This window comes from Cygnus atratus, chromosome 4 (genome assembly GCF_013377495.2).
Source record: "Cygnus atratus isolate AKBS03 ecotype Queensland, Australia chromosome 4, CAtr_DNAZoo_HiC_assembly, whole genome shotgun sequence".
In the NCBI taxonomy this organism is placed as follows: domain Eukaryota; kingdom Metazoa; phylum Chordata; class Aves; order Anseriformes; family Anatidae; genus Cygnus; species Cygnus atratus.
Window position 1 is genome coordinate 7,664,456 of NC_066365.1, and position 14,018 is coordinate 7,678,473.

General features: G+C 40.8%; 1 protein-coding gene across 2 annotated transcripts in view; it reads left to right on the top strand.

The window, feature by feature from the left end:
- The window catches only part of TSPAN5 (tetraspanin 5), an 84,488-nt gene extending 70,568 nt beyond the window's left edge, over positions 1-13,920 (top strand). For both annotated transcript variants that reach the window (XM_035545889.2, XM_035545882.2), the window contains 6 exons: positions 763-909; positions 2,571-2,741; positions 4,633-4,758; positions 7,809-7,856; positions 7,975-8,091; positions 8,658-13,920. In XM_035545889.2, the coding sequence (XP_035401782.1) occupies positions 763-909; positions 2,571-2,741; positions 4,633-4,758; positions 7,809-7,856; positions 7,975-8,091; positions 8,658-8,723 (675 nt within the window). In that variant the 3' untranslated portion in view covers positions 8,724-13,920. The remainder of the gene's footprint in view (positions 1-762; positions 910-2,570; positions 2,742-4,632; positions 4,759-7,808; positions 7,857-7,974; positions 8,092-8,657) is intronic.
- Positions 13,921-14,018: the final 98 nt, after the last annotated feature.

A 14,018-nucleotide genomic window follows, 5' to 3' on the forward strand; every position in this document is an offset into this window, starting at 1 on the left:
AAGCAGACCGTGCTGACTGTCATATCTAAAATACAGCATATGTAATCTACCATATGATAGGTATAACCTAAGCTAGTGCAAACCACCTCCTAAGACAAGTCTTTGAACTGCCTTCTGTCCTTCTAAGAGACTTAACACTAATTTCAATTTTTCTTCCTGGTAACTGATTAGTCAGTAGCCATACTTTACTTATATAATGACTTTTTGACATGTAGATGGCTGAAGTTTTAGTCTAGCTTGTCAAAAATTGTTGCTGCAAAATGCTGCAGTTAACCTAGGAGCTCACTTCTAATTTCTGTCAGTTGTATGTAGTGAGCCTAAATGCTAAATTCAAGATGTTCTTGCTGTTGACTGCTTTTTCTATCAGAACATTTATAACTGTGTGCTTACATAAACAACGTATATGATACCTCCCCATGGGTAATAAAATTGAGTTAAATTTTATTCAAATGTCTATTCTTACTTTCTGGCAGACTAATTCTTATGGCTACAGATGCAGCAAAATGCCCTGTGGGTTTTTTGCAGAAGACTCTAGAAGCACGTTTTGTTTTTCATTCCACATGTTGATTCAGAAATACTGTACTTACTCACCCTTTTCATCTCTTTATTGAATGCAAAGATCTTACTGTGTTTTCTTGCTGTACTGAAGAACATTTATTTGCTGTACGCCTCTACCTTTTTAAAAAGGAAAAATGCAAGCTGAATTTGTACAACAGAAAGTTTGAACACATCTGTTATACCTTGGCATTGTTTCTTTCCCAGGGAGTGCTGTCCAACATCTCCTCCATCACCGACCTGGGAGGCTTTGATCCAGTTTGGCTCTTCCTCGTGGTAGGAGGAGTTATGTTCATTTTGGGATTTGCAGGATGCATTGGAGCTTTGCGAGAAAATACCTTTCTTCTCAAATTTGTAAGTAGCCTTTGCAACTGTGGCATTCACTAGTTACATGGCGTAAGTCACGTTCTGTATTCCTGCTTAGCTGTGTAAAGGTCTTAAAATGCCTTTTGGGGGGCGGGATGTGCTACTGATGAGAGTACTGCTCTCTGAATCTCTTGCTTAACTGTTAATACTTCACAGCTCTTCATCTTCGCTGCTTACTGTTGTTTTTTTTAAGTGTTTAGAAATATTGATGGTAAGAATCATAACACGGAACTACAGCTTTTCGTATGGATATAGCCTAACATTTTGCCTTCCTGTTGCTGCAAGAGAAATTTCTGCTAGGAATCTGCATGTTCAACTTTGAGTCCGTAACCAACCCCCTGTGAAACAGGAGGAATGTAAATACCCCACTGAAGGTGACCCATGTGATAGCTGCTGTGCTGTACCCTCGTGGTACAGAGGAGATAGGACTGTTAGGAGGGGGCTGCTTGCTGATAGCCTCAGCTCTGTACTGCTTAGCTCATGCAGAAAGGCCTCACTGCTGAATGTCAATTGAAGATTTATTATAAACTCATGATTCTTTCCTCCACTATTCCAGCTTCCAGAGCTGGGCACAGCCTGGACAGTATTTGTTTTCATAACCATTAACTGCTAATATACACAAAAAGGGTTCCAGTGAAACAACTGCCTTCAAGTGCCTGATTTGGCTCCCACAAACACATTGTATTGCAGGAGGAGGCAGTTGACAGTTATGGTTCTTGAGGCATTTTTAAAGCAGCTTGGGATAGTTCTAGCTTGCTCTTGCTTAAAAAAAAAAAGAAAAAAGGAAAGAAAAGCTATTGTAACGTTTTTTTTCTTCTGCCTTGCTTCTCTCAGCTTGCCTAAAATGAACCCATCTGCTGTACCAGAAATAGCTTCCTATACGGCAGCTGATGGAGAAATTAAAAATGCATCTGAACAAACACAGAGAGCATATTAAAAAGAAACTTAAAGAGGCAGTTGCAAAAGAGATGGACTTCCAGTATATGAGGACCCCTGTGTGTTTAAAACACTGTAGGCTCAGTGGAGATGCTTAGAGAAAGTGGCAGATCATTAGTAATGCCTTTGGCATCCATTGCATTTGCATTAATCATCACGGCCTCATTTGGTTTTAATGTGGATGTGAGTCATTCCATAGACATTCCTCTCTGACTTAATCATTAATTAATTTCTGCTGTTACCAATTTTTTTTGCTTTACCGCTTAGGCAAAGCTTTACCAGTGAGGAAGTATAAGGAAAAAGTCACTCAGAAAGCATTTCATTGGCTTTATTGTTCTTTGCCTTTGAAAATGGGAGTGCCTACACAGAAATTTAAGATGAGTTTTCAGAGAGCCCTGGCAGGTGGCCATCTCTGTTGAAATTTACAGTGAACTCCCTTGGGCCTCTTTGGAAATTCCAGTGAAATGTCCTGCTCTGGGTGCCAAAGTTTGAATTCACTGGCATTTTTATTATTTGCTAGAATAGAATTAAGAGTCCTGTACTACAGCTCTAATTAAAAATGGTGTATTTTAAATTTAAAGTGTATTGTGTGCAGGAATAGCTTGAGCTTGCACTGAGACATAGCCCTACCACCAGATATAATTGAGAGCCTTGAAAAATAAATTTTTGGCCAGAAGGCAAAATAATTTAAACCTCTTTCTTTTTCTTCATAGTTTTCTGTGTTTCTTGGAATTATTTTCTTCTTGGAGCTCACTGCTGGTGTTCTAGCGTTTGTTTTCAAAGACTGGATCAAGGACCAGCTTTATTTCTTTATAAACAACAACATCAGAGCATACCGAGATGACATTGATTTGCAAAACCTCATAGACTTTACGCAGGAATATGTAAGTTGGACTATGTTTATTTTTTCTTGCTTGCTTTAAATAAATACATTCTCTCTCTCTCTCTTTTTTTTTTTACTTCCCATCTGTTTGGTCTCTTCAAGAAACAACAGAAATATTCTAGCATATAATCCTTGTTATCTTTACAGAACTTGTACATACCCACAGCACCTGTGAGAAGTGGCTTATTTGTTGGTGTATAATTCAAAACCATTAAGTTGGAGAGCTGGGCTGATTTATTCATGAAGCTTTTCAGAGTCAGTGTGTCAGACTGAGTAGCTACCACCAGAGTCTTGTGTTCAGGTTGTTGGAGCATATTCTGTATGTATCTAAAAAGGTATTTTAGGTGTCATGGCAGGTGACATACATTCAGTTCTGGGATGATGATGGTGGTGTTTTAGCAACATGAGAGGTGCCGCACCACACTGCAGAGTGGCAGAGATGCTTGGCTGATCTGAGAGAAACTACAAGGTTCTTTCTCTTTACGAAGACTTAACGCAGTTAGCCTAATGAAGTGGGCAACTCAAAGTTCTGGGAAGAAATCTCTAAATGATGCCCCACCTGCACCTGGGGGGGAAGGAAGAGTGAAGCCAGAGATGCACACACTTGTGCAGGTTCACTGGCTTTTACATGCAGGTGGTTTTGCCAGTACGTTCTTACTCCAGTACTTTCTTCTGGAAGGTGTTTATGAACTTCACTCAGAATTTGGCCTTGTGTAGCTACACTGTTAAGTGTTGGTTGAAATCATCGTTATCTCTGATTTTTATATATTCTGCAAATAAATTTATTTGATGTTTCATTTGCTTTTATATTCCTTGGGGGAAAAGGGACTGAGTAACAGGATGTGGATCCTTGCACTGGTTTGAATATTTTCCGATTTGGAGAAGGTCAGAGGCCAATGCAGTCTGAAAGCACTGGTACATGTGTATGCAACCAAAAGACTCCAATCCAATTTTGCAGCAGGCTGGCACTAGATAACACCTGCTCTCCTAACGGGATTAGCACTCCTGACAGTTAAGTCAGGAACAGCGTGAGTCTGGAGAGCAAGCCACTTTTTCAGCTAGTAGAGATAAGATGAAGACAACATGCTTCTGAGATTAGAGGGACCTGTGTTACATCCAGAGAGAGAGAATTTCCGTTCCAACACTTGAAAGTGCTGTTAGTTTGATTTCTTAATTATTTTTATTATTATTTAGCTGGCATAGGTGGGTTCGTTGCGCTAGATTCTTGAGTGCTGTAAACTGTCAGTGCTCCACTGATCTCCAGTCCATTCTTTGTATGTTCAGCATGTTTCACAAAAGACTAAGTCCCATTTGGGGTATTTACACGTTTTGAAGGATTCTGCTTACCTTCAGTAAGTGAACGGCTGTATGGTGTTTAGCTTCCTGCTGGGTTAAACCACAACAAGGTGTTACTTGCGTAATCTGTGATGTGCAGTAAACACTGAATTCATGCTGCCTCGTGTATGGCCTGACAAAGATTCCTCCAAACTGGCAAATGGAGTAGCTGTGCTAGTGCAGCACTTGGTGCTGACTAGTTTTGCTGAGAACCCAGGGCCCATCAGACTGGGCAGAATGTCACACTCTTGGCTGTGCTGTCCCTGGGGTCTGAGCTTGTAGGACTGTGCAACTTGGTGCTTTTAGGCTTATCAGCTTGTTCCATGCTTTTCTCCCCAGAGAGCAGCACTGCAGGGTATGAACACAACTTTAACCCCATGGTAATTTTGGAACAACTTAGAGGTTTGAAAAGGTCTTTAAAAAAATAAAGCTCTGATGAAACAAGAAGGAATCTCAGATTCCTTATAGAAAACTAGAGGAAAACTGACAACGATAATTATTAATGCTGAAACTTGTTTATACTGAAAGTCAAGAAGCTCTCCTTTCTTTTTCTCTAGTGGCAGTGTTGTGGGGCTTTTGGAGCTGATGACTGGAACCTTAATATTTACTTCAATTGCACAGATTCCAATGCAAGTCGAGAGCGCTGTGGTGTGCCATTCTCTTGCTGCACTAAGGACCCTGCTGTAAGTCAGTCAACAGGGTAGAATGGGTCTGCTGTTCCAATTTTAAAGCACTGTACAAGAGTTTTCTGGAAGTCATGCGTGATCTTAACTTTCCCACCACTCTTTTTTTTTTTTTTGTCCCGTACTTGAAGCTCAGACTAACTGTTAATTTTCTGCAGTCAGCAAAAATCCTGATCTAACTTAAGCCTTCATTGTATGCTTTTCGTGTTTGCTGCTTTTCATTAGAATGAGAGAACCACGAGCTTGGCTAAACATACATATTAATTTTAGCACATATAAAAAGCAGAAGCCCATAATGAGTTGAAGGATATGAGCTTTCAATTGAGTATCATCAGGATATTTCCTTTGCTGCCTTAAAGAACAGAAACTCTGAGACACTCTGAAGCAGGTATTACTCATTATTTAATGGAGTGTCCAGAGGCTGCAGTCAGGTTGGCCTGGTTTGCTCTAGGTGCAATAATAAATGACAGCCTGTGCTCTGAAGAACTGGAATATGTTTTCATTATAATCTTGAGATGATCATAGAAATCTTTTCACTCTTTTTCTCCCTTTAAAATTGCTGCTTGTCCTACAGTCACCCAAGATCAGACTTGAAAGGTCAGTTGTTGTTTGAGGGAGCGGCTTTTCTGGTAAATTTTCACAACCTTTTTAAATAGTTCTGGATCATCAAGCAGAAAATGCTGGAGCCATATGTTACTAGTACAGACATGATCAGGAGCTCAGGGAAGCAGTTCACTGACAGTGAAAAGCTTGGAACAGGGATGGGTGTGTGCACAGAGACTGTTACGTGGCTAACACTGCATACATTTGACTTTCATAGAGTTTAAAAAAAGCAGCCTGTGAGTGCTTGTATTATCTGGTAGTTCAGCTGTGGCTTTTTCTCCACCTGGAGTGACTTCTCGTTCCTTGAATGTCTGATCCGTAGCACTGACTAGGTTCAGGCAAGTTGCCAATGGGCAGCTCAGGTGCTTCCTGCCTTGCTAATGCAATGCAATTGCAGCTCTGGCATCCAGTCACTACTGCTGCCCTCCTCCTCCTCCTCTTCACTTGCACAAGCTGCATTCTGCTTCCTTTGCAGAGAACGTGTCTTCACACTAGTTTGAATCTTCCTCACAAATATTGTCATGTCTTTTAAGAAAGTATTAAAATGAAATGGAAAGTATGTTAGGCTCAAGCCTTACATTATGCTTAGGATTTCCCCCCAGTGTTTGCCTGTCTGCCCACCCACATTGAGAGGTCATCACAACCCAGTTTTAAAAATATCGTTGTTATAAAACCAAACCAGTGACAGCACTACAAGGTAATCCTATAAATACACAGTCCATGCTAAAGTTCCTTCTCCCTTTCACTGTGTTTTTCTTAGTTATGCAGTAACCAGAAAATTAAAGATAAGCCTCATTCTTATTCATTGTACGGAAGCAGCATACTTAGTTGCCTTTAAAGTAAAGACCCTGTCCATATTAAACTCATGCATGTAATGGATATAAATGAAACTAATCTGTGACAGGTTCAAATGCAATGATATGTGCAGGTTTACTCCACGGGAAAGCAAATTTGTCCCTTTTAGAAATTGCAGTGCAGTGTTGGACTGATACAAAAAATTATGTGGATGCGTTCTTGAACAGAACTTTATTTTGTTTTAGCATTTAGTTCAGCTTAAATCAGGAAGTGAAAAGTTTAAGCTAAACCAATGTAGACTCCTTTAGTTTGCTTTGTAGTTTGAGTTGAAAGGTTCTGAATTTTTCTACAGGCAAGGCCTAGAAAAGTTGGCTTATTTCCATTTCTTTCTTCATGCTTTCTTTCAGGTAACCAATCCTGAGGTTAAAGACAAAAGACGTTGATAATAAAACAAGTAGGCATTCAGCACAAAAAAAGAAAGCTTAGAATCCCTCTGTTGGAATCTTACCTGCTTTTACAAGCTTGAAGCATATGGCTCTGTGCTTTTCTAAGCCCTGGAATAGAAGCAGTCACCTCATTAAAAGATAAAAATTACTCAAATCTTAGAGATCCATTGAGGGAATCCAGCTTGGGCAACCTGTTGATGTACTTCCTGCAAAGTGGGAAAACACGCAGAGGAACTTAGCTGCTGATAGGAGAAGATAGCTAGGTGTACTGAACATCACAATTTAATCAAATTGGGGGAAGTGAGAAACACAGCTAGGAGAGACATTAGATTTTAAATAGCAGCCATATGGAAAAAGCTAAGACTGGCTGATTTTCTGACTTCCTTGAGTAGGTCCTTCTGCTCATTATGATTATATGATCCAGTAACTTAATATTTTGCTGACATTGGAGCTGACATTGGAAGTAGTTGCTTCATTTTATTGCCCCAAAATAACTGTATATACAGAGTAAACTTCAGCTTCTGCTAAGTAGCACTTGTTCACGAGGAAAAATCTGTCCTAGCCTGTTTTATTTCCTGTGCTTGGGGAGTGCTAAAGCAGAGGCAGTAGGAATAATCTCCTTCCCCAATGGTATCAAGCTCCCATAAGAAAGAATGAGCAGTAGGAAAACATCACCCCATATTGTCTTTTTCCTCCATAGTTTCTGGAAAGGAACTAGGTACTGTATATATTTCTACAGGCATTCCCTGTAAGAACTTGCAGCTTCTGCAAACCAAGCTGTCCCTTCTCACCTCTTCATGCCACACAGACTGAACCCTAAAAAATGTTAACAGTAGTCTTGGTGTATTTTCAGTACAGACAAAACCTTTTCAGTGGAAAGTTGTTTTGCTTAAAATAGGTGCTTCCTAATCCCTTTACTTTGACTTCTGAATGCTTGCATTTGGAATGTGGAGTTTATCCAGGTGGAGGGCTGGTTTTCCAAGTGTGAAGCTCTGAGAGATGAAAATAATTTTTGATTACGTGCTTTTGTTTGTTGTGAGTAATTAACAGCACTAAATGGAAGAGGGAAGGTGGTTTTAAAAAGTAGTATGGTGGCTGAAGTTAGGGTGATTGTCTTACTACATACAGAACCAGCTCTGGAGAACTGGGACAGGAGGTTTTGGAGACATTTCACTCATTGGCCTCTCCTCTGTCTCTTTCTCCTAGGAAGATGTTATTAATACTCAGTGTGGCTACGACGCAAGGCAAAAACCAGTAAGCATTTTTTTTAAATGTGTTATCCTAAAGATCTGAATCCTTCTTGCAAGAGCAGGTTATTCTATTGATGGGATAATTGAATATAATGACCTGTTTTCTTCCTTCTCCTTGACAGGAAGTTGATCAGCAGATTGTTATCTACACTAAAGGCTGTGTCCCTCAGTTTGAGAAATGGTTGCAGGACAATCTTACCATAGTTGCTGGCATATTCATTGGGATAGCATTACTGCAGGTAAATATCGCGTTTGCTACAATGAATTACATGGAAGAACAGCAGTGAGATAAAACATACAAGGGCTGGGGATGGGACTGTATATGAGAATGGAAATACAGCATGAGTTTCACTTCGAAATATGAAGTCTGTAGATTTTAGTGAGGTGTGTTAAATGCATGAGGCTTTTTTGTGTTAAAGGGTATTTCATTTTTATCAGTAGAGATGGATTTGTTTTTCTTTTCAACTGTTCACGGGTCAAAATTAACACTGTTTTAAAGATTGGGCAGAGATTTTTAAACCTCTACAGACCTATAGTTTCTGATGGTGCTTAAAAGAGCGGTGGAAAGCCTTTACAGTTGCTTTTACAAAGCAAATCTAGAACTATTCAATTTCCTGGAACCCAGTGACGCTATAAATACAATACTAGGTTTACAGGAGTTTTTCGATGCTTTCTTCTGCCAACACTGTTGATGTCTAACTTTATTGCTTCTTTTCATATCAAAGTTCTGTATAACCTAAGGAGTTTGCCTATGTGAAAAAGAGTTGTCCAGTGCTCCAAATGAATGAACTGTTGTCTCTTCCAGATATTTGGGATATGCTTAGCCCAGAATTTGGTTAGTGACATTGAGGCTGTCAGAGCCAGCTGGTAAAACTGCTGAAGTAACCACAACAAGACACTGGACAACCGAAACCCTCTGAAACCTCCAGTGTGTCACTCCGACACCAAGCTGTATGGACATGGGTGACAGGGAAGCCTTCTCTCCCACATAGTCTCAAGCCTAAGTTCCTGATGTTGCAGTGAACTCGTGTTTCTTTGGGGAGGGGGAGAGAAGAGTGGGCTCTAAAAATCTGCTGCTCACTGACAATTTTTTTGTTTTAAACCGCCAGTTTGAAAGCTGTTGAGCCGTGAATCTCTACTGTATTCTTGATCCTGAGTAACAAGTGGACACTTTTGAAAAATTGGTGTATTCAGTGGGACAGAGTTGCATCATTATAGTCTGTGGATATGCTGTTTATTCTTCATGTCATGAGCTCTACGATAGCTGCCAAATATTCCCAAGATGGTCTCTCTCCTCACCACTCTGTAAAGGATCAATCTTCTTGTTTTCACAGCTAAACATAGCTACAGGTCTAAACCCATCAAGCAGGAAGCAACTTTCTATGCATCTATTGTACAGTATATGAAAATGTTTTTAAAACTAAGGAATTTTTTTTTTACACAAGCTTACAACCATCTCCCAGTTGTACTTTGATGTTGGAATCGGCAAGCTCACAGGGAGAACTGTCTAATTTTATCAACATCTTTTTTCCTTTCTACACCCTTGTATGAAAGGAAAGGAGTTTTATATTTGACGAACAAAGGTTGTAGATCCTTTGGTTGCTGCCATACTTTAGGACATCAGTTTCTTAAGGCAAGAATGGGATATAACTGTATAAATGTATGAAAGCAGTGTGGATGTTGGGTCCAAGTGAATAATATTATTCAAAGAATGAATTATATATTAACTTAAAAAAATCAAAGCATATGTATCTGATATGGTTAAATCTTTTGTTTCTCTGGAATTTAGTGTAACCTAATGTATTTAGGGATCTCACTAATATTAGTGCTTTGAAATACTTGTGCAAAACTTCTTTTAAGATAATTCCTTGGTCTGTTCCTATCTGAGGCTTTGGTCTTTCTCTTTTTCTTTTTTTCCTTCAATTCTTTTTTCTTGCATGAGCTGTGGAGTAAGTACCTGTGACACTCCAGTGCTTTAAATCTGTGCATATGTTTTAATACAGTCTAACCCAAACTTATTTATTGGTAAATGCATGTGATTATGGAAAGATCATATCCCATTCCCTTGGAAGTTGGACAGAACAGCTTTTGCCAGAGTAAATCCATACCTCCAGAAAACAAGTCCTTGCTATAGGGATGTCTCCCTTTGTTGCTCTAAGTGCAACAAAAAGCTTTCTTGACGCAATGGAATAAAAGTTTTAGAATCGAAGTGTGTATTAGGATCAGCCAAGACACAGACTCTTTTGAGTTGAAAAAAGAGTAGAATTTGGAATAAAGCACAAATAGCAGAAGAATTAGATCAGACTCCATCCAGCTTAGAGTTTGATTCATTGTTCTTCACAAATAATAGTGAATTTCCGAACCTAACCATAGCTTGGGTAGTTTCATTGCACTTTGTATAAATTTAGCTTATTATATGACCCTTCTCAGTATATGCAGAACCAGTCCTAAAAGCTATGAGCTTTTGGCTCCTGCTTTGGTAAAACAGCGACAAAGGGTGGTGTGTAGGACCTCATTGTAAGAGCTTAGCATCTTTGAGATGAGTTTCCTAACGAGTACGTGAAGTAGAAGAGATGAATGCGTTGTTTTCAAAGCTTTCCTGTTGTGGGGGATGGATAGGAGTCTGGTCTGATGACCTGTTGAGGTCCTTTCTGGCCCCATGACTCTTAAATGTGTGAGTATATGTACCCTTGCACATTTTGCCTTTCTGTGCTTTAGTTGGCTGTGTTTTATCCCCGTCCAAAGGTGGGCACACTGTTCCACAGATGCCACAGATAGTCCTGTTGCCCTCCTGTCTTTGAGCATTACCTCATCCTCTTCTGGTTAACTCCCACTGACTGGCTCTGAATCAGGCAGCCTCCGTATCCTATGGTATCTGCTGTTAAAGGCCAGCCGTGACTCAGAGCATTTTTAAAAGCCTTTGAAAGCAATTATAATTCACTGTCCTTAATAAAGTTGGTTCCACCTCACCGCAGTGTTATGTTTTTCTTAGCACTCCTCATCTTGAGGAGTTACTGGTGTTCATTTCCCCCAAAGGGACACACCATTTTGCCTGATAGCAGCAGGACAGACAGGTCATCGGCACTTACGTTGCTGCACTGTAATGAAATGGTGCGGGGAGAAATCAGGGAAGCGTGGTTCAGGAAGTAACTCCTCCACCCAAGAGCCTTGGTTGTGACCCAGCACTTTGCTGTCGAGAAAAGAAAAAGAAAAAAAAAAAGTCTGCATTACAGAAACATTCCTTGTTGCCACTGATCTTGAATACTGCTGTTGCTGCTGTGAGCTTCTGAAGACAACTTCCATTCCTCTACTTGAATTTCTGCAGTTGTACTGTATTGGCCTTCTGACTTGTCACGCTCTCCTCTGAGGTCCGGTCTGCTCGGCGTGCCCTTGGCAGTGTCAGGCTGATAGGAAGGTAAATGATCTGAGGTGAGCAAGTCTTGTTCTCACTGCTTGCATGTGTACACACAGATGTGCAGCATTTCTGCTGAGTCCCAGAGTGACTGTTCTTAATAAAAACCACTAAATAAGGTATTTTTCTAGACCTTGTCTTTATTGCTGCAGATGCTGACACCCCCCCAAACTCCCGAGAGATGGTCTTATTTTTCTCATTTTTGCAGTTGCTTGATGGATGCATACTGAATGTTCAGGATTAGCTGCCTATGTTGCACATTTAAATGCTACATTTTTGTCTACGGATTGGGTAAGATGTCTTGAAAATGCCCGATCTACTTACAGCTTAGGTGTCCAGTTTGGAAAGCTTGTGGGAGGCCTTGGAAATCCATCTGTAATTGTCAGAGCCTACCAAAACCAATCAAGCTTTCTTCCAGAAAACCTTGCAAAACATTCAGGTGAGCGCAACTAGAGCACAACCGCTGGCTACACGGACTTATTTTCCAGAGCAATAAGGTACGGTAGGCAGTATGGCTTTCTGGCAATTTCTAGCTTGCCTGATGTGGTGGTGGGTAGGCGTGAGTTCAGAGGTCAGTGTCACCATCCTTAATGTGTGGTGGTTGATCAGAAATTTGTTGCCAGGCTTGCGGCCCGTTGTGGAGCACGAAACCACTTTGCTGGGCAGTCTGTATGTGATGGCAGTGTCGCTGTCGGGAGGTCTGATCCCTTCAGCGGTAGCCCCAGTTTTAAAGCCATTTTCCTGTCAGAGGGCATCCCGGTCCTTGTTCCTCCTCTGCTGCTTTCTAAATGCTCTCCGTACTCACAAGCCTTTGTTTGCTGCTTCTTTTTTTTTTTTTTTTTTAATATATATATAGCTTAATGGACAAATGTTTGATTTGTCTGTGTGTGTGTGTGTCTGTTTCTGTAGCAGCTGAGATCATTTTGCTTCAAAATCCATAATTTTGGTAGTTCCCCTTAGAGTTTGAAGCTGTGGAGACATTGCTCAAGTGTGCTCTGTCCTGGAAGCCTTCTCTCCCCTGAGAGAGGGATGTTCATCGTAGGTCTGGTGTGTAAATAGTCTTTGAAATGTAAATAGTAGCATGCAGGTTAAATGATTCTTGCACATGACTGCTTTTCACCCTGAAAGCGTTCATCCCGGCAAGCATGGTGTCCACCCACCAAACCTGGGCGGTGGGAGCCCGGGGCCACCAGGCCTCGTTCACCTGGCCGCGGAGTGCCACCTAGTGCCTCCGGGCCGCCTTGCAGCAGGCCCTGGGGAGGGTACAACCCCTAGCAAACCTCCCTTGGCTTTTTTTTTTTTTTCCCCTCTGCTGCTTGGAACTGAGAGAACAGCATCAGACTGGGAACTGGAGGGGCAGAGCCAGCACCCCCTACCAGTTCTGGGAGGTCAGCATCACTAAAAGGACTAAAGCATGGTGCTATACGAATTGCTTCTGTCCTGGACGTTAATCTGCGTTTTGACTTCTTTAGAGATGCCCTTGGTAAAATTCATCCTGATTTTAACAATCTTGGTTGCAAGAGAAGCTCTCATGGGAGTTCGTAACTCCCTCTCCTGCTGCATGTGTGCCGTCCGGGCATGTGGTGGCGGCGGCTGTGCAAGTGCCGGGGCGGCAATCTCAGCGCGTGTCAGGCACTGGTGAAGGTTCCAGTTCCTCTCTCCTGTTTTATTGTATTTTTCCCTCTGAAACCTTTTGGGATATCTGTAATTGGTCATAAAACTGCCTAATGCAAACAAAACAAATCTACCTTGTTCGATCCACTACCTACCGATTTTTGCCACTTACAGAACCAATAATCTTTCTCCCTTAACATGCAGTATAAAAATAAGGGTTGTGACTGCTAGCGTGCATCAGGCAGGTGCTCAGCCACGCAGCACTACTAGCTGTCTGTTGTGTTTGGCAATGCAAATCTGTTAACAAAAAGCTCTATCTGTATGTATGTTCATGTTCACGCTGTGTACCTAGCAGGGACAGACCTGCTGCTACCTTGAGCTCTGGGGAGACTGGGGTTTGGGTTTTGTGACTTGGACCCATCTCTGATAAGTACGTTCCAGATCAGTTCCAGCTGTATCTCTCTGCTTGGTTCACCCCAGGGCATAAGGTGTCGATATTTACCCTTTGTGTATCATTCCTTTTTATACGAATGTATTCTCTTGTGTTCATTTTTTATCGGTTGTAAAATTGATTGTAAAAGCCAACTACACTTACCGATTGAAAGCATTGCTATAACAGAACTGCATGCCCAGTAGAGTTTGACTCGAGCTTTAGTTATCTGATTTCAGACTGGTTATCTTCAGTCTAGGAGAAAAGCATAGATCAGGTGCATATGTATTACTTGTCATCTTTAGCATTAGACTGTGGTATTGTATCACATGCTGATCTCAATGGATGTAACTGGAGTATACTTGGGAAGTTGTTGCAACTTCCTGGTAATTCATTTTAAGCTATTGAAAGTGATCTTGATCATGCTACTTGTGTTCTTGGGTTTTTGTTTTTTAATAGATGCATTTTTTAGGAATGTTTTAATACACTTATGATGGACAATACGATAGTTTTAATAGTTGTGCAGTATTCTGTATTTACTTGAAGTAAATCATTTTATATGCAATTTGTTAGATAATTACAATTTTATAAATAAAATTCTGTGAAATATGATGCTGTGAATGTGTACTCTTGATGTGGCACTCAACACTGAAGATACAAAGATAAGTTCAGGTAAAACTCCTCCGGAAGAAGCCACCCTCTTCCCTCCC